This window comes from Bos indicus, chromosome 24 (genome assembly GCF_029378745.1).
Source record: "Bos indicus isolate NIAB-ARS_2022 breed Sahiwal x Tharparkar chromosome 24, NIAB-ARS_B.indTharparkar_mat_pri_1.0, whole genome shotgun sequence".
Classification (NCBI taxonomy): domain Eukaryota; kingdom Metazoa; phylum Chordata; class Mammalia; order Artiodactyla; family Bovidae; genus Bos; species Bos indicus.
Window position 1 is genome coordinate 54,555,961 of NC_091783.1, and position 21,453 is coordinate 54,577,413.

The 21,453-nt window shown below is 40.4% G+C and overlaps 1 protein-coding gene across 6 annotated transcripts in view; it reads left to right on the plus strand.

Annotated features, from left to right (window-relative positions):
* Nucleotides 1-21,453, plus strand: part of RAB27B (RAB27B, member RAS oncogene family) — a 198,146-nt gene that overhangs the window by 125,123 nt on the left and 51,570 nt on the right. Inside the window, exon 1 of one of the 6 annotated variants that reach the window (XM_070779103.1) lies at nt 19,814-20,148. The exons of 4 other annotated variants lie outside the window; for them this stretch is intronic. In XM_070779103.1, coding sequence (XP_070635204.1) covers nt 20,090-20,148 — 59 coding nt within the window. In that variant the 5' untranslated portion in view covers nt 19,814-20,089. Of the gene's footprint in view, nt 1-19,813; nt 20,149-21,453 lie in introns of those variants that run through there. One more of the 6 variants, XM_070779102.1, reaches the window with a different exon arrangement.

The window sequence follows — 21,453 nt, forward strand, 5'->3', positions numbered from 1 at the left end:
TAATATATATTACAGATATAACAAAAGGGTCACTGCTATAGAAAAAAAGTAAACTTGTGAAGGCAATATAATATCATATAACTATGGATATAATAAAAGGGTCACTGCCATAGGAAAGGAGAAGGCAATGGCACCCCACTCCAGTACTCTTGGCTGGAAAATCCCATGGACAGAGGAGCCTGGGGGCTGCAGTCCATGGGGTCGCTAAGAGTTGGACACGACTGAAGCAACTTAGCAGCAGCAGCAGTAGCAGCCATAGGAAAAAAGTCAACTTGTGAAGTAGGTTAATGCAGGCTCCTTTGTAGGCTCATCTTGTTTCTTCTCTACTTTTCCCAGGGACACGAGTCCCCTGTGGGACTCTAGCTGCCCCCTCTGCCTCTGCTCTTCTTGACTTTACCTTTCTCACATTTCCACGAGGTCACCAAAAAGTACCTGCTCCCGTTTCCACACCTGGGGGCTCTCCTTTCTTCTCAATCATTTAATATTCTGATTGTTGCTAATGTGCTGATTGACCAAAATTTAATAAAACGTTCACCTTGGGAAAGCGTACACTCCATCCTCCCGATGTACGGACCGCGTATGTGTGACCTCGCCTACCGGCTGAGATGCCTTTGTAACTGACTCCCCAGTCAATACTCAGGGTGGTTTTTGCAGTCATTGACTGCCATGCTTGGAGTGGGGAACATTCTGTGCAAGTTCCCGGATGAGGTCAAAGAAGTCGTCACTATCCCTCCTTGTCTCAACTCCCGCACAGTAAACAAATGTCCTCTTCATGGTTTATTTACAGCCAAATTTTTTGCATTTTTGTGCATTAAGGTGGTACTTTTTCTATTTAAAATAGCTCCCAAGCCTATTGCTGAAGGGCCATCTGTCTCGTGTTCCTAAGCTCAAGAAAGCTGTGACGTGTCTTATGAAGAATATATGTGTGTTAAACGTCATTCAGGCATGAGTTAGGGCACTCTTAGCTCTGAGTTCAGGGTTATTGAATCAACAATCTATATTAAATAAGATCTCTTTAAACAGTTGCTTTTGTTAAGTTGCTTAGTCATGTCTGAATTTTTTGTGACCCCATGGACTGTAGCCTGCCAGGCTCCTCTGTCCCTGGGATTTTCCAGGCAAGAATCCTGGAGTGGGTTGCCATTTCCTACTCCAGGGGATCTGCCTGACCCGGGGATTGAACCCATGTCTACTGCTTGGCAAATGGGTTCTTTATCACTGAGCCACCTGGGAAGCCCCTCTTTAAACAGAAACACACATAAAACAAGATGATGTATTGATCACTTGGTGAAAATATTATAACCAGAAGCTCACAGGAACCTCACCTTGTATTTTCCCTAGAAGGAGGAATAGTTCTTCATGTTTGCTAATTCAGTGTTGGCAGTGATTTTATAGAATAAAACTACCATGAATAATAAGAATCGACTCTGTTTACTTCCTTCCATAAAAGGATTTGCAGTAGTTAAGGGTTAGTGATAAAAATGCAGTCAAGTAGATAAAAGAAGAATTAAAAACCAGCAAAAACTGAGTCATATAGTTCAGAATTAAGGAGAAGTAAATAGTTTAAATAAGAGAAACTTGATGATTATTGTATTCAAGCCAAAAATTGAACTTGGATCTTCCAGGCGAAAAGATAATGAGCACTGTAGCTTTTCTTGTCAAATTTTAAAAAGTATACAATTTATTGAGAGAGACATCTTTTTCTATTATGCGTACTAAGAGTAACTTTATGGCACAGGCACAGAGGAGATAATGTTTCTAATGGCAGTTTTATAAGTGATGTAGAAAAGGACCTTATGTAATTGCTAGTGTATTGACAAGAAAGCCCAAGGCATAAATACTATTTTGTTGTTCTAGGAAGGATTCTAAAGGGATCTGAATGTTCTGTATATTTCTGGGATGCTGAAATGAAATGCAGTACTATCACATGTATTATGCTGACATTTATGTTCTAAAGAACTTCACATGAAATGATAGTGATGGTGGAGTTACTCAGCTCTCTGTAGATTATAGGAGGAGATATATTTTAGGAGGTTACTGTTTTGGTGTCTTTGAAATCACTATGGGGGAAGGAGGGGTGTGGGATGGATTGGGAGAGTAGCATTGACATATATGTGCAGAACAGATCGCTAGTGGGAAGCTGCTCGGTAGCCCAGGAGGCTCAGCTCAGCGCTCTGTGATGACCTGGGGTGAGATGGGAGTCCGGGCTGGGCTGGGAGGGGTTCACCAGGGAAGGGATGTAAGTTTACACAGAGCTGACTCACTGTGTTGTACAGCAGAAACCAGCAAGCACAACACTGTACAGCAACTATACTCCAATTAAAAAATAAAAATATAATAAATTATTTTATTTTTTTAAAAAATAAAATAAAATGTAGAGAGAGGCCATCTGTACTTGCCTGTGGATTAGAGAGTCAGCATGAGGTGACCAGGGAATGAGGAAGGCCATGGCTTCCAACCGACGCCAGACAACTCCACTTAAGAACATGATGTTAATTAGAAATATCATGCTGTTTGTGAGGCTAAATATACCCTCCAAGCTTTGACTCTTTTAAATAGCCATGCTCATTTTTATTTATTAATTAATCCTACCACTGGCACTAAGAATTTTCTGGTAAGATATGGGGGAAGATATAGAGTATAGGCTCAAATAGTGAGTAAAGAAATGTTTAAAAAAACTCAGCAGAAGCTTATAAACCCATTTAAAGCTTCCTGCATATATTTCATGAATTGACTTTTAAAAAATGATTTATTTATTCATTTATTTGGTTGCGTAGGGTCTTGGTTGCAGAATGCAGGCTCTATCATTGAGCTGCTCAGACTTAGTTGCCCTATGGGACCCCATCATATGGGATCTTAGTTCCCGGATCAGTGATTGAACCCTCGTCCTCTTCATTGGAAGGCAGATCTTAACCACTGGACCACCCGGGAAGTCCCATGAATTGATTTTTGGTGCCCAAATTCTTGAGCTTAATTTGTCCTGATTTAAATATTAACCCAATTCTTGTCAGAATTTATGAAAATAAGTGTTTACAGCTGTTTCATAACCCTATTTATCAGCAGTTTTATATAGAGATTTTTATATTGAGTGTTGGGTCTTCATATTATTAAAATATTAAATGGGAAAAACTCATAGAACTTATTCAGAAATAAATGTACAAATTTTGCCCTGGACTCTATGTAAGGAGATATTTATGTAGTAACAGGCTATTGACCTACAGAGAAAAATAAATAAATAAGGGCTTCAGAAAACTGAGGGAACAACATTTTTTAACCATTATGATTTATGAAAGATATAAACAATTCAGTTTTTCTATTTTTAAAATAAGAAGAGTAAACAAAAAAACTTGATTCAATTAGATGTAACAAATACAATTGAATGGAGATGCAATTTGATTTGTTGAAAACTATTTGAGTTTTATGCAGATTAATTCCTGGTAATGCTTTACCAGAATGTGATAGATTCTGGAAAATATCTACTAAATCAAATATGTGTAAGTATGTTAAAAAGCAAATAAACTTCATGGTGTGGGGAGGGGTGGAAAAAGTAGGGAGATGGAGGGGTATCTGTTTCGATGGTAAGAGTGATGTAAAATCCTCAGTGACTCATGGCCTTTTAGACACAGTGTTGGTGGTGTAGCTCTAGCCTTTTCTACAGATCCTTTAATTTTGTTCTTTCCAAGAGAATGCTCACTTTTTAAGGAATAAAGAAGAAAACAAATAGAATATTTAGATAACGGCACAAACATTGCTCTTCAAAGACGGAGACCAACACTGACAAGTGGAGATGGAGACATAAGCCAGCCAATAGCACCTCTGGGGCGTTGTTTTTTTTTTTTTTTTTTTAACGTGGACCTCTTTTGAAGTCTTTAATAAATGTGTTACAGTTTTCTTTTTTTAATGTTTTGGTTATTTGGCTGCAAGGTCTGTAGGGTCTTAGCTCCCCTGGTAGGGACCAAACACACACCCCTTGCCTTGGAAGGCAAAGTCTTAACCACTGGACCACCAGGGGAGTCCCTGAGGGCATGATAGTAAATGTTCATTCCAGAGTTGACTTTTTAAAAGCCTGGATTGGGAATTGTAGTACTGGCTGCTCGGAAGAGGCAATGTGTGATGGGAGAAAGTCCAAAGAAAAGTCAAACGTGGGGGACCATGGGGAAGTCAGGCTTGCCTTAACTTCAGCTGCCCTACTCTGGTTGCACTTGGACTGCAGAGGATGCTTACATGCCTCACCAGTATTCCCAACCCAGTATCTGCTAGAGATCCCGACAGCTGTTTAAGGAGTCTGTGGCTCTCCTCTCAATGGAATGATAGTTTCTGATCCACTGTTTTTATAGCTACTAATTTTCAAAGACCAAATATTAGCTTTCACTTGTCATATCTAACAGATAAACCCTTTAATCCTGCTCACTACATCCTGCAATATAAAGTGGGCAGATCCTTGGTGATGCACGGAATGTGTAGACCAGAACAGATTTCAGAGAAATCTTTTAAAAACCATTCACATGAGAAAACGAAATATTCCTGTGTCTGATAAGCTGTGAAAATAGTACAGGTTTGAGAAGTGAAGTGGCATTCTGCTTCTCCCTGGCAAATATTTACTCCTACATTTTAAACACTAGATTAGCTAAAGGTAGACTCAATTAGAAACTTAAGTTAGCTAGTTAAACCATTTGTCGTTTAGCGAAGTAGCCCCTCTACACAGAGGCCATCAGTCATGTTTTGTGTTAGGACCCCTAACTCCGAAAGGCGATCAGCAAGCTCCTAGATTATCTCATTTTGTTCCTCGTCCAAAACCAACAGAATCTGGGTCAGCCATATTATAAAAATAGCTTCCCTTCTAAAATAGAATTTCACAGAGTTTATCTAAGAAGTGGATTCCCAATTTTATTCTAAAATCAATTACATTTGCATAAATGTCATAAACAGTTGTCCTGGAACAGAAGGGCTGCATTATAGTGAAGTATATACCTGCATTTTTACTTAGAAGGAAGCAAAATACTAACCACGGTGTCCGGTTTCACAGCTCAGGGACTGATGTTGTTATCTGAAAGTGCTTGTTTATGGTTCTTCCTTTTGGCATCAGTTTTCATGCCCAAATACAAATGCCCTGACTTTGGGCATTTATATTCTTGAGGACAGTACAGCAATGCCTTGTGCTTAAAAACTACAGGGCATGGATATGGCCAGACCTGAATCCAAACACCCGGCCTGCCGGTCATTAAGTGTGTGGTCTGGGCAAGTTCACTGATGTTTCTTTGTTTCAGCATTTTCATTTAGAAAACTCCCAGAGCTTATTGTGAGGATTAAATTAGATTTCCATTAATGTGACTCAACAGGAGTTTTCTAATATTAATTCCAATTATATAGTCTGACAACTCAACAAGTGGTTGTTAATTTTCTACTTATATCTAACTGCAGAGTAGAATAGAATAAAATATTGGGGCAAATTTCAGTTAGTTTTGTTTTCCAAGTGTATCATTTGTATTAGTTTTGTCTCCTTATATAGCCTTCATTCCTATTAGCAATTATTTATTTTAGAATTTTGTTTTAAAAATATGTAATTCATTTATATGGTTCAAAATTCCAAAGACGCAAAAAGTTAACAATGAAAAGTATCTTTCCCTTCCTTGTCTCCTGGCTACTTTTTCTCCTCAGATGCAAATCTTCCAAATCCATTTTATGAATATGTAATTAAACAATTGGATTCACATATTCTATTCTGTCTCTTTTTTTATGCATGGAATTAGCATACTATTAGCTTTGCCAAAGCAATGCATGACATCCAGTTAAATGTGTAATATTTGGGACACACTTACACGAAAAGATTAACTGTTGTATCTGAAATTCAAATTTAACAGAGTCCTGAATTTTACTTGCTGGCCTCCCTAAGTCACTGTTCACGTTGCTCAGCATCTTGTCTGCTTTTGGTTTTTGATTTTTTTCACGTTTGAAAAAATCTAACTGGGATAGTTTTAAAACTGCCCATACGCAAGTCACAGAATACAGACCAATTTCACTGAAATCCCTAATGGCTATACTTGGGCAACAGAGTTTTCTTTCTGCAATTGTCTTTAATCGAGGAATAATTTACACAAAAAATATACACTCATTTTAAATGTACAGTTCAATGATCATTGATAAATACATACTCTGTTTTTACTTAATAATATATTTTGGCAATCACCCAAACATGATTTCTTAAGTGTGTAGGTGCTTAGAGCAAGCATTGTATTTTATACTACTTTCTTACTAGCACCTGAGCGCTTCATATGTTGTGTTTCAGATGAATGCAAGTTGATTAACTACAAAGTCCTTTAATGCAGTCATTATTTAGGTTTAATGCACAAAATGAGCAATGTTATTAATGAGTGTTTGCAACACTGATTACAAAGACATGCAGAAATTGCAAATAGTTGCCAGCACTGCTTTATACCAAGAGACCACTTCCAGCTACTTGCCTCATCCTCCTTGGCCAAGTGATGAGACCGGAGCTTTACCCACACTGTAGACCCCCCTCCCCTCTTACACAGGCAGGATCTGAGACCCAGGTTAAATAAAATAGAAGCCAGGGAGCTAGTAAGTAGAGAAGCTGGGTTTTGTGTTTTAATTAATTCATTTATTTTTAATTGGAAGATACTTGCTTTATAATATTGTGCTGGTTTCTGCCGTACATCAACATGAGTCAGCCAGACACACACATGTGTCTCTTCCCTCCTGAACCTCCCTCCAACCTCCCATGTCTGACCTCAAAGTCTCCCTCAGGTCACCTCCCAATCTGGCTTAATTTTGAGACTCCAGTTCTCTTAACAGTATTCAAAACCTCCTATTTTTAACTTGGAAAAAGATCCAGAACAGCAGTTTCTGTTTCTCAGTGGATGACTACCTCAGCTAAAATGCCTTCTTGAGAGAACCAGCCAAGATAAACCAAACAGGAAAAATTCCTCTGGGCTCAAGTTTCTTTCAAGGCTGTTAAATTCTTTAAGGTCATTCTGGATTTTGTGCTTTTTTTTTTTTTTTTTTGGTTCACCTGCCTTGTATCACCTGAGTGTGATAGGCTTATAAAATTAAAAGTTGAACAAACATAATGACCAGATGTGATTTAGCGGGAAAGGAAGCAACGTCTCTTGCTAATGAACCGTATCTTCCTGCTCAAACTGGATGTATGTCATATGCATGTCTTGATGTGTGACTAAATGAAGAAATTGAATTAAAACACTTGTTTTAACTTGTCCTGCACATAATGAGCATGTTCTCGCTCTTCCTTTCTGGACGTGCTTTATGAAATGCATGGTGTCAAAGCAGACCAAAAACGATTTCTACTTTCTGCAGCAGAGAACTCAATCTGTTTCACGGTCATTTCCAGATAATGATGTCTTCCAGTTAAGACACAGATTCAGGGAGGAGAGAAGAAACTGAATTTTATTTCCAGCTTAACTGCTTTCATCTGTCTCCCTATTTATGGCACTTTTGAAAGTCTTGCATGTAGCTGATGTTCAGTAAATGTTTATTGAACTGTCTTGACATTCTCCTTTACAACTGAGGGAATACAGTGTTCTGGGTATTTTGGCAACGTGGAGACATCCGTGGGGCTGAATCTGAAAGCATAGTTATCGTGGAATCAGAGACAGTGGAGCTGCAGTGGAATTTTAAATTCTTTTAATTTTGACAACTTCACTTCACATAGAAGCATCTTTAGAAGAGCAACTAAACTTGAAATCTTTTAACATTCAGCAAAAAGTAGATGAGAAAGAACTCTTTAAGACCCAGTGAATTTCAGGGCGAGCTTGATGCTTGGCAGTCTATGGCAATGCGGATTTACTTAAAAAAGAAAAAAGACACCCATGAAACCAGCGTTTCAGTTATTCCAGCAGTTTGGAATTGGGTCTCAGCCCAGATTCCAAAGGATAATGCTGTGGGAGCATCAAAGAAATTGTAAGTAGCTTTCTCTAAAGGCTATGAAAGAAGAAAAAAGTGGAAACCGATCACCTTCTTAATTTCTATTAATTTTCTTAGTGTTTTGTTTATTTTATGAACTGGCCTGAAGTCTCCTCTCTCTTTTTCAGAAGTACCACAATGGGTGGGTTGCTATCTCTTCATGTGTATAACTGTTAGTGTACCCTCTTTTCATTGAGAGATCAGTCTTTAGAAGCTCAGAATGCTGTATTTCTCTTGCTGGGAGTTTATAAAGTCTCTTTGGTCCAGACCAAGCCTGTCATTATCTCACACTATTTTCCACCTCATTTCATCCTCTGTCTTCAGGCCACCTGCATTTGAGTTTTCAGTGGCCTTTTGCCTATGGCTCCTTTTGTTTCTAGAATCAGGTTATTCAAGTATGTCTTTGTAAATTCTAGTAGTGAACAGTTTGGTGTCTTTTCTTGACGTCTCACCATTTTACTGCATCTTGTTTCAACACACAGCTTTAGATTTAGTATATTAATAAAAGTGCAAATTATTATAGATTTCATTAAATGCCACCAGTAAAGAGCAGAGCAGTTTCCCCAAGTTAATTGTTTACAGTAGCTTTTAAAATCTTAAAGAACTCAACAAATGTGGGCTGAGCCCATTTACAATACAGATATTTAGAATGTGTTATGACATCCTTATGGCCAACGAGGAACAAAATGCTAAATGGAGGGGAATGATAGGTTTGACTTTGTATCCTCCCCTGCCATCATTTCCAGTGTCCCTCCATCTGCCCATGGACATTACTCTACTGTTTCTTCTCTACTTTCATTTGTACAAGTATGTCCTCTTCTAATCTTGTCCCCCTTCTCATTATCCAGTCAACAAAATACCTTGCATTTCTTTCTACCAGATGCACTGCTAATGAAAATTCGCTTTGGTGACAGTGGGAGTAATGAGTTAACAAGCCTGGGAAAGATGGAGGGCAGGAGGAGAAGGGGTCAACAGAGGATGAGATGGGTGAATGGCATCACTGACTCAGTGGACATGAGTCCAAGCAGACTCCGGGAGATGGTGAAGGACAGGGAAGCCTGGTGTGCTGCAGTCCACGGGGTTGCAAAGAGCTGGACACAACTTAGTGACTAAACAACAACAATAATGAGGAAACTAGTTAATATATTATTAATACTTCCTTGGCGAATTCTTGCCCTAAGGCAGTAAAATTATTTCTTTTACTAGATTCTTTATGAATATCTATTTCATCATGACTTCATGAGAATTTAAGGCTCTGTGGCTTGGGCAGATGCTGGGGTCCAGGAAAGTCTCAATTAACCTCAAAATAACTGTCCACTGAGGCCACTTACTGAACAACTATGGGGAAAAAGATATGCGAACACACAGGATCCAGTTTGCATTGTATCACACAGGGACGATCAACCATAACCCTTATTTTAAAAATATGTGGAGGTTGAAACATAAAATGGGTAAATTAAGTAAAAAGTTGCCTAATCCCCTGTAAGAAGCCTGTAAGACAAGTTCTGAGAGTTTAGGGTAGCTAAAATTTGTCCTCAAGCTGACCTGCCTCCAGAGTCTAATCCCTTACTGAGCAATTAAATTTATTCTCTTTCCAAGAATCAAGTCCAGAGTAAAAACAGTGGCTCAGTAGCAAACTCCATTCTTCAGTTTACATATAATGTGAATTATTTGTACGCTATGGTGATAATGCTTTCTTGAATTTTCCTGAAATACTAGCCCTTTTTATACATTTAACACATGATCTTGCTCTTATTTGAAGTACAGATTACTTTTATCATGTATCCTCAATAGTGAATGGAGAAGGCAATGGCACCCCACTCCAGTACTCTTGCCTGGAAAAATCCCATGGATGGAGAAGCCTGGTGGGCTGCAGTCCATGGGGTTGCAAAGAGTTGGACACAACTGAGTGACTAACATTTTCACCTTTCATGGAGAGTGAATGGGAGCCTTCTTTACATTTGGGTGCCCTCCAAGATCTCCCTGATGACGAAACATTTAACCTGAGAACTGAATGATGATAAGGAGACAGCTTGTAAAAACTGGCAGAAGAGGGAACTTCCCTGGCAGTCCAGTGGTTAAGACTCCATGCTTCTATTGCAAGGAGTGGGGGTTTGATCCCCAATCAGGGAACTAAGATCACACATGTCTCACAGTGCAATCAAAAAAAAAAAAAAAAAGAAGAAGAAGAAGAATAAGGCAGCAGTGGAGACCGTCAGTGCAAAAGTCCTGGAGACGGAATGAAACTTGGCTCCTTCAGGAAAAGAGAGATGGTAGAGGAGGGTCAGAGGAAGGTCATACAGCACTTTGTAAGGTAAAAGAAGAACTTTGGGTTTTATGTTCGGTTTGATGGAATGGCATTGGAAAATATTAAGCAGAAGAGTGGCATAGTCTGACGTACATGTTTAAAAGATAGGTCTGCCTGTTCTGTGGAGGATGGATGGGGGAAAGGCAAAATTGGAGACCTGAAGACAAGTTAGGAAGCTCTAATTAATTTCAGTGAGCATACAGTTTGTGCAGATTAATGTCCTGCGAGTGAAAGGGGAGGCTATTAATAGCATAGGAGGGGGAGACTGGGACTGGCTGAGCCTCCAGGATATGTGGTTGCTTGTGGCTCTTATAGTTGTTCTGGGAGGATGAGAGTAGCAGAACCTGTTAGCTCAATTCATTTAATCCTCACCAGCAAACACCCAAAGTGCCCAGCACATAGTAGGTGTCCAATACATGCTGGCTGAGTGAGTGAATGGGTAAATGAGGGAATGTGGGAGAAATTAGCGTCCTATCATTATAAATGTTGCTGTTACAAGTACATCCCGCAGTCTAATTTTGATTCTATTAATAAAACCCACACTCCTTTTTTCAATTTCTTTACGCAGTCCTTCATTGTTGCTGCTCCTTCCCTGTTTCTAAACCATCTCACACATTCCTCCATTTTCTTCCTTCATCTCTTGCTCTCTCCTGGGGTGAGTGTCCTACATACAGACTTTCTGTAAATGTGTTTGCTGCACTAGTTTTTATCAAAGGCAGGAATCAGAGAGGCCACAGAGAGCCTAAGCATCCCCAGGCAACTTTTTGATCTTCTCTTTGAAGCATTCTGTGCCATTTTTAATGCCCGACCTTGGAAGGCCTCCACCTGGGCAATCTGTCAGGGTTCATTTAACAAGGCTGGTGGCAAGCAGTGCCCTAACATGCCACTTGCCCCTTTGACAGGGGACTCCGTCCTTGGTCCTCTTCTGTCCCTCCAGGAAAGTAGTACCACCTTTCTCCCAGGTAAAGAAAACTAGGAGTCATGTCCGTAAGACCACATCCCAGTTTTTACAGGTAGAGATGTTTTTGCATGTCGTATGCCTGCATGCCTGCTAAGTCATTTCAGTTGTGTCCGACTCTGTGCGGCCCTATGGACTGTAGCCCGCCAGGCTCCTCCGTCCATGGGATTCTCCAGGCAAGAATACTGGAGTGGGTTTCCTTGCCCTCCTCCAGGGGATCTTCCTGACCTGGGGATTGGATCTGTGTCTCTTACATCTCCTGCATTGGTTGTATAAAGTTTGTCAAATTCTCAGCATAAATGACTATCTCAGTCTCCTACTTTGCATTATGGGCACAGAAAAAAAAAATCGAATTTGGTTATTTTTATCAAATTTGTATTTTTTAAAAAAGTTTGGCTGCTCTGGGTCTTCATTGTGGCACACAGACTTCAGTAGTTGTGACACACGGACTCGAGAGCACACACAGGCTCTGTGCTTGTGGCATGTGGGCACTTAGTTCCCCAACCAGGGATCGAACCTGCGTCCCCTGCATTAGAAGGTGGATTCTTAACCACTGGACCATCAGGGAAGTCCCAGATTTGTATTTTAGATCGTAAATATTTCTGGCTTATTTCATAGGCATTCAAAGCAGACATATCTTCCGACTAGATCAAGTTGAGTATTAATAGAAGACTGGCTTTTAGGGAGTGTATACACAGGCCTAATGACCTTCCTTCCATGCTTGATGAAACTGCATACATATGTTCTCGTGTGTGTGTGTGCATTTGTGTATGCATGAGTGTCTGTGTGCATATATTCCAGCTTGCATGCTTATACTCATTCCCCTTTTTATCCTACACATTTATGTTGCTTAAGAGAATGTAAGTCTATCTACCATGAGATAGTGGATCATTTGCTGACTTTTGTAATCATTCAATGATGACACATTTCCTGTACTTGGATTTATAAAACTATTTCTGTTTAAGACTCTAGGGAAATTCAACTCTTTGAGATGATGTTGAAAGATTTCAAGGTATACGCTATCATTTGCTTCATTGGGGAAAGGTAATGAGCTTGGTGTTAGTCTCGTGTTTGTCATTATGTAAATATGAAGTAGAAGATTAGCTGCTGAGTAACGTTATCAGAGAAGACAGAGCGGGCTTTTTTCTAAAATTTAAACCCCCAAATAGACACTTCCCTGTGACTAGGGGCTTCCCTGGTGGCTCAAACAGTAAAGAATCTGCCTGTAGTGCAGGAGACCCCGGTTCGATCCCTGGGTCAGGAAGATCCCCTGGAGAAGAGAATGGCAACCCACTCCAGTATTCTTGCCTGGAGAAGCCCATGGACAGAGGAGCCTGGAGGCCTACATGGTGTCACACAGAGTCAGACATGACCAACACTTTCACAAATAGTCGCACACAATGGTGTATATATTCGCTTTAGCATATTCAACAGAAATGTTTAGAAAGAGCAAACATCAGACTTCTGTCTTTTGTTATTCTGTGTAGTGAAAAGTTATACTCCTGGAATTTAATATGCAAGCTTTTCACTTTCATAATTTTGCCTCTTATTGTAAGAATAAAATCAACCAAAATGGGCTTGAATTTTAGCAGGAAAACTTTTAGTTTAACTATATGGTCAAAGTTACTGGAACCGTAAGACGCAAGAGAGTGAAAGAAATATATTTGAATTTTCCTTTTTAAAAACTTGATGGAAATGATATAGGGAGAACATTCTTTGATGTTGCAGAAATTGATTTCCAAGAATTTCTTCAAGGCACAGACTTTCTATAAACTAAACAGTATCAGATACAGCAATGTATTCTGCACGTCAGGTAGCTTATTGTGATTTTTCGCCCTAAAATGTTAACATTTATCTTTCAGTGTTTTGACTTACCATAGTGAATTATGATATTTGTCCTTTTGTCCAAAAATGTGTGTGTGTTAAGTCGCTTCAGTCATGTCTGACTGTGTGCAACCCTATGGACTGTAGCCTGCCAGGCTTCCCTGTCCATGGGATTCTTCAAGCTAGATTATTGGAGTGGGTTGCCGTGCCCTCCTCCAGGGGATCTTCCCGACTCAGAGATCGAACCCACATGTCTTAAGTCTACCTGCACTGGCAGGTGAGTTTACCACTGGTACCACCCAGGAAGCCCTTTGTCCAAAATTACCAGAGAGTAAAATGTAAATCTTTAATGGAAAATACAATTATGTTTTCCCTCAGGCAGGAATGGGTACCAGGAAAGTGATTTTGCAGAGAAGAGACAAAATGGAAGCTGGTCTGTGTTCCCACAGCAAACCATGAACTTTCCTATCATTTTAGGTCAAATCTGGAAAATACAGGCAAAGATAGTTTCAGAAGAGCTGTCTTATCACAAGTGTTAGGTTATTAAAAATCCAACTCTCCATCTTCATTTCTTTGCTAAAACTGTGACTCTTACAGTGAGAACAGTTACTATGGATAGGAGCTGTCAAGAGAGTCAGTTTCCACACTGAAGTCCTTTTTCAGTTTAAGGAAAAATTGACCAAAGCATAATGCAAAATTTTGAGTAGCAACCTTTTCATAAGTGTCATTTCAGTCAACCACTCATGCTTTTGCGTGCTTCTTACCTTTTCTCAGCCCCAAATTGTTAACGACCAAAATATGCTCACTGCCTCTAAAATTGAAGAATATGATAGAAAGCAAGAAGCATGCTGCCTTCTTAGGACCCTCTCTGTTGTCAGAAGCTTAACAGGCTCTGAGTGAGATACTAAATAGGCTGCCTTCTGCTCTGTTCTGATTAGTCTATAAAAGCAGAAATGTGGGATGTAGGTACCAGGTTGTGGTACATACATACAGTGGAATATTACTCGGCCATAAAAAGGAATGCAATTGTGCCATTTGCAGAAATATGGATGGACCTAAAGATTGTCAGTACAGAGTGGAGTAAGTAAGAAAGAGAGAAACAAATATCATATAATATGGCTTATATGTAGAATATAGAAAAATGGTGCAGATGAACTTATTGGCTAAGCAGAAATCAAGTAACAGAAATGGAGAACAAACGTATGGTTATCAGGCGGGGGCTGTGGGGAGTGGGATGAGTTGAAAGATTGGGCCTGACACATGTGCACTACTGTGCACGCGTGTGTGCTCAGCCACTTCAGTTGTGTCTGACTCTTTGAGACCCTGTGGACTGTGGCCTGCCAGGCTCTTCTGTCCATGGGATTCTTCCCAACCCAGGGATCGAACCTGTGGCTCCTTCATCTTCTGCGCTGCAGGCAGATTCCTTACCCGCTGAGCCACCTAGGGAGCCCATACACTACTACATATTAATATAAAATAGATAACAGATGAGAACATGTTGTATAGTGCAGGAAACCCTACTTCGTGACCTGTGGTAACCTAAATGAAAAGAAAATCTAAAAAAGAGGGGATATATGTATTTGTGTAGCTGATTCACTTTGCTGTATAGCAGAAACTAACAAGACCTTATAAAGCAACTCTACTTCAATATAATTTTTTTAATATCTGATTTAAAACAATGAAACACACCAAGCAGCAGGAAAAGGTGCTGCTAACTGCTAAGTCGCTTCAGTCGTGTCTGACTCTGAGACCCCATAGATGGCAGCCCACCAGGCTCCTCCTTCCCTGGGATTCTCCAGGCAAGAACACTGGAGTGGGCTGCCATTTCCTTCTCCAATGCATGAAAGTGAAAAGTGAAAGGGAAGTCGCTCAGTCGTGTCCGACTCCTAGCGACCCCATGGACTGCAGCCTACCAGGCTCCTCCGTCCATGGGATTTTCCAGGCAAGAGTACTGGCGTGGGGTGCCATTGCCTTCTCCAGGAAAAGGTGGGGTAGGTATAAATGTCCTTGTGCTAATGATGACTTTTCTTTTCACATCAGTAGCAGCTGGAGGTGAAAGTTGTCTAAGACAAATTATAAATGTTGGATATTGGAAAATGCTAGATGAAGTTAAGACGTGGTTGGTTGGTTGATTAGGTTACTGCCAGGAAGTAAACAATAGACTCATTAATGTTGTAATTAGTCACTGTTGACATATTGTATTTTTATCAGAGCTCCAGCAGGGATAAAGTGGCTGAATTAATCTAGTGCTTTGTTAAGAAGCAGTAAGACCTGGCTTTTGAAAATACAGCCTTGCCTTCTCCTTGGGATTTCTATACCACCTTTGTTCTGAGAAATTTGGTAACTTCATGTTAGACTATAAAGTGATCAGTGATGATTCACTGTGTGTTTTTGTTACCTTGTGCCATTGATCAAAACATTTTTTTATTGTTCTCTGTTTCTTGGCAAGTCTAGAGTAAAGGGGCATTCCTCCTGACTGAATGCATTGAGTCAGATATTTTTACCTACTTATAGCTTCAGATAAGGGTCCTAGGAATAAGGAGATAAATAATTTGCCTGAGGCCACATTGTTTTATTTGTTGGTGGTGGTTAGTTGCTAAATGGTGTCTGACTCTTTTGTGACCCCATGTGGACTGTAGCCCACCAAGTTCCTTTGTCCATGGGATTTTCCAGGTAATAATACTAGAGTGGGTTGCCATTCCTTCTCCAGGGGATATTCCTGACCCAGGGATCAAACCCGGCCTACATTGGCAGATAGATTCTTTACCACTGAGCCACTGGTAAATAGCTATCATTGAACTTGCAAACAAAGGCTGTGGACTCCATCCTGCACTACTACACTGCTTACAGTCAACACTGGATCCTTCAGATCCAACCGAATCAGCCAAGGGTCCCCAAAAAGCTGCTTCTGCTTCAACGCTTAGTCACTCAGTCATGTCCGACTCTCTGCGACCCCATGGACAGTAGCCCATCAGGCTCCTCTGTCCATGGGGATTCTCCAGGCAAGAATACCGGAGTGGATTGCAATATCCTCCTCCAGGGGCTCTTCCCAACCCAGGGATCGAACCCAGGTCTCCCTCATTGCAGGCAGATTCTTTACCATCTGAGTCACCAGGGAAGGCCAAAGCCAAGCTTCCTGCAGCCAGTGCCCGAGGGTGCATGTGCTGCCTCCAAGAGCAGTGAATGTCCTCATCCCAGTCCTTCTATCTCTCCTTGCCCCATCAAACTCCAGCTCTCATCCCACCCCTTCTAGGAAGCCCTCCCAATTATGTTTGCTTCCACTTGCATATCCCTCTTCCGGAGTTTTTCTCTCTCCTCTCAACACCTGTCAGAGTTAGAGCCCTAGATTTTCTGATGTAGACCTCATTTCATTTAAGTTATCAGAGAAAGGGACTGGATATTTGTCGATTTTTCTCCCCAACCACATTAAGAACCACATGGAATGGCCATTTTAAAATTTTCTGTTCGGCCTCAGATCATATCTATTGCAGAAATAAAATTCCAATGTAGACACTTCAGTTAACATAAGCATCTACATAATGTGGAAAGCGCCCTTGTGAGACAAATGAGCACTTCCTGTGGACCACAGGCTTCCCAGGTGGCTCAGTGGGTAAAGAATCTTTCTACAATGTAGCAGATACAGGAGACACAGGTTCAATCCCTGGGTTGGGAAGATCCCCTGTGGGAGGTCATGGCAACCCACTCCAGTATTCTTGCCTGGAGAATCCCACTGACAGAGGAGCCTAGCGGGCTACAGTCCATAGTGTCATAGAGAGTAGGACATGACTGAAGTATCTGAGCATGCACGTGGGCCTCTTCATTCTTTGTAGATATAATCTCTCTTTTTCCACATTTGTCATGGTAATAAAACCCATCTTGTTAAATATTGGCTAAAATAATGACCAAGCAACATTTTTTCCCATAACGAAGCATTGTACTTTTTAATCTTTCTTATTCTTGGAATTGTATGGCTCTGGAGTTGTCTAGAATTGTGTTTAAGGGAAAAATTGTAATAATATGGCCCTCATTTTATTTCCATAGATATCTGCCTGTGAACTCCTAGATGCTATCTAATTTGGCTTCCTCACATGTCTGAGAGGAAGCCTTTGTGGGCAGATATTTTGATTAGTGTGTCCTTTCTCAGATAATGAAGCAAAGCAGTAGCGATTTGTCATGACTTTCTCAAAGCAGCAACCAGCTGGAAAATGAACCCAATTTGTAAGACTATTAGGCCAAAGTCTGGAAACTTTGTGTGTGTGTGTTAGTTGCTCAGTCGTGTCCAACTCTCTGCAACCCCACAGACCGTAGCCCACCAGGCCCCTCCATCCATGGGACTCTCCAGGAAAGAACACTGGAGTGGGTTGCCATTTCCCTCTCCAAAAGGAACTATAGAAAGAAAGAAAGTGAAGTTGCTCGGTTGTGTCCGACTCTGTGACCCCATGGACTATAGTGTACCAGGCTCCTCCATCCATGGAATTTTCCAGGCAAGAGTACTGGAGTCGGTTGCCATTTCCTTCTCCACTGGAAAGTCAGTAAAACATCTTATTCAACAAACATCTCTTTAGTTGGAAATCATGTCTTTTTTTAATATGAAGACATGGTTTAAGAGTAGAAACTTTAGTTTACATGTATATACTTAATGTACTTTCGTGCATCACATAACTCTACAGAGAAAAGAGATATATTGACCTCAGACATAGAGGATGACATGTCCTTATCATGATAAGGGAAAGAATCAGTTCTGTGACAGGTGCTGGCTGGCCCATTGAAGCAGAGACCTATAGTAGGAAAGGACCATCTTTCTACCCCATCACTGTCTTAGGAAAAGAGATGTCTTTATGAAGGTGGTCCACTCTTCTGTTTACTACAGGATGAGGCTGAGATTACTTCCAGATTAGGAGTCATTCACTGGCTGTGGGGAGTCCCTGGGCTAGGAAGTAAAGCAGTGGGTCTCAAAGGAGGCTGCATATTGGAACCATTTGAGGAGCATCAAAAAATACTAACACTTTTGTCTCACCATCAGGATTCAGATTTATGTGGTTTGGGCTCTGGCCCAGGCAAAAGGGAATTTTAAAAGCAGCCAAGTTTGAGAACCACTAAGTTGGAAAAACCTATTTTCCGATCTTGCTGATAGATCTCAGGGAAAGCATTGGCCTCTTTGGGTTTACTTCCTAATCTGATTTATTGCATCACAAGATTTTCCTGCCTGGAAGAGATGTAATATGTCAAAGATTCTTTCCATGTAAGGCTTTGCAGAATTTCAGGGACTTATTTTTCTTTTTATTGCTTCCTGGCTGAAGTCCTGTCTAAAAGCATCTGCTGCTGCTGCTAAGTCACTTCAGTCGTGTCCGACTCTGTGTGTAGGAGAGCATTAAAAAAAAAAAAAAAGTATGACTTCTTTAAAGAAGTAAGTCATGTAGTCCATTTATGGAGATAAATAGGAAAGGTTTTTAGGTCAAATATTAAATCTTGCAAAAAAGTCTTGAAGCTTAATTTATTTGATCCAAATATTTATGCAACATCTCAGTGATGTAGTGTTTAGAGTGAATAAAGTAACAATTTGGGGCTGAAAATTTTCAGGGAAGCAAAATTTAGAATATGTAAGGGAATAAAAGTACACTCAGCTCAGAAACCATATTAAGGGCATTGTGACAATGGGTGTCAGCCAGAGAAGGAATCTACCAGCTGCGTGCTAAGCTTTGCTGATGACAATCACCAAGAGGAAATTGCTGTCAACTGTAACAGGATCAGATTAGATAAACTGACTGCTTTCCTGACCATTAGGTTTTTCTATACTAGAGTGGGTTGCTGAAAAGGATTGCAGGGTCTCAGGAATGTAATTCCCGGAGTATATTCTACAGGCCCCTTTCCCTAGGCTTTAGGAGGGTGTTACTGTCTGAATACACGGGACATTTGCTAGGAAATGGCTTCATTGTAAACAAATATCAATTATTACCTAGATGGTGGTACTGGAACTAGGCCCAACCAATAGTTTTTAATATAAAACATAGTCATCTTACAGTTGGCTTTTTAAAATAATAGCTTTATTGAGATATAATTCACATGCCTGAAAGTCTCCCCTTTTGAAGTAATTCAGTGGGTTTTTATATATTCAGGAAGCGGTGTCACCACTAATATCTAAATCCAGAATTTTCATCATTTGTCCCCCAAATCCTTATACCCATCAGCAGTAATTTCCCCATTCTTCTTCTCTGCACCCCCTGGCACATGCAGATTTTCGTCTGTCTCTATGACACTTCATACAAACAGAACCATAAAATAGGTAGCGTTTGTTCCTGGCTCCTTTCACTTAGAATAATGTTTTCGAGTCCTTCTGTGTTGTCACACGCCTTTGTACCTCTTCTCTTCCTGTGGCTGAGTAATAACCCATTGTGTGGAGAGGCCACGTTTTGTATATGCGTTCATCGTTAGGTGGACATTTGGGTTATTTTCAGTTTTTTTGTGTGGCCGTACGTTTTCATTTCTTTGAATACAGACCTAGGGGTGGACTGGTGGGTCTTAGGGTCACTGTATGGAGAAGGCAATGGCACCCCACTCCAGTGCTCTTGCCTGGGAAATCCCATGGACAGAGGGGCCTGATGGGCTACAGTCCATGGGGTCTCGAAGAGTCGGACACGACTGAGTGACTTCACTTTCACTTTTCACTTTCATGCATTGGAGAAGGAAATGGCAACCCACTCCAGTGTTCTTGCCTGGAGAATCCCAGGCACGGGCGAGCCTGGTGGGCTGCCGTCTATGTGGGGTCGCACAGAGTCGGACACGACTGAAGTGACTTAGCAGCAGCAGTAGCAGGATCACTGTCCGGTTAACTGTTTGAGAAAGTCCCAGACTGCTTTCCAGTGTGGCTGTGCCGTCTCGCATGCCCACCAGTGACATGGGAGCGCCCCGTTTCTCCACCTCTCTGCCAGCACTTGATGCCGTCTGTTTTTATGACAGCCATCCTAGTGGGTGGGAAGTGGCATTTGATTGTGGTTTTGACTTGTGCTTTTCTGGTAACTGACACTAGTGTTATTCGGTCAGTCACGTCTGACTCATTGTGACCCATGGACTGTAGCCCACTAGGGTCCTCTGTGCATGAAATTCTCCAGGCAAAAATACTGGGGTGAGTTGCCATTCCCTTCTCCAGGGAAACAAATGCTATCTTAGTATCTTTTCATGTGCTCATTGGCCATGTGAAAATAATATTTGGAGAAATATCTCTATTCAAATCCTTTGTCCATTTTTAAATTGGGTTGTCTTTTTATTAGAGTTTGGATTAAAATTCCTTATCAGAAATATGATTTGCAACTATTCTTGCCCAGTCTGGGAGTTGTATTTTAATTTGTCTCATGGTGTCTCTTGAAGAAAAAAGTTTGCAATTGTGCTAACATTCATTTATCTATTTTTTGTTACTGGTACTTTTGGTGTTATATCCAAGAAAGCACTGTCCAATTTAAGGTTGTGAATAAGTACTCCTATGTTTTCTTTTAAGCATTCCACAACTTTAGGTCTTACAAATAGGTCTATGATCCATTTTCTGTTAATTTTGGGTGCGGTATAAGGCAGCAGTCCAGGCAGCAGTCCAAATTCATTATTTTGAATGTGGTTGACTAGTTGCCATGCCACCATTTGTTGAAATAAAACTATTCTTTCCCCATTGAATTGTCTTGGCCTTCTTACCACAAATGACCATAAATGTAAAAGTTTATTTCCAGACTCTCAATTCTATTCCATTGATCTGTATGGCTACTTTGAGGCCAGTGCCACATTATATTATCTACTATAATTTTGTAGTAAGTTTTGAAATGGGGAAGTATGAATCTTCCAACGTTTTCTCCTTTGGTTTAGATTATTTTGGCTGTTCTATGACTGAATTATCACAAGTAGTCCTTTTTTTATTTGATATTTTTGTTATTTTTGCTGCAGTTGTCCTGTGTGTGGCATTTTTTTATTCATAGTTGCAAATCACTCTTTGGTAAAAATTATCATATTTATATGAAACTTCTGTTAATTGGTAAAATCCACTAGAATTGCCCAAGTGTCCTTCTTATCTATCTGCAGAAGCAATCGTAAAACCCTACATTGTAACATTGTAGACACTATCTGTGAAGTTTCTCATTACTATTCTGAATTCCATGAAGTCTTAAACTCAAGACTAATATATACAGAAGCTCTTATTCCAAGCCATAAAAGGATTATTCTCCCATTGGCTTAATATATTGAAAACTGGGCTAGAAGCCAACTTCTTCCTTTAAATCATCAATGTTGAGGTGAAGGCTAATGTGTACATTAGCTCATCTGTGTACATTAGCTCATGTGTGTAAATTTTTGGAGGGAAATGGCCATAACCATAAGGCTTAAAACTAACGCAGTAGATCTAGAAATACTGCCATGGAATAAACAACAAACACTTCAGCTACTGGATAGT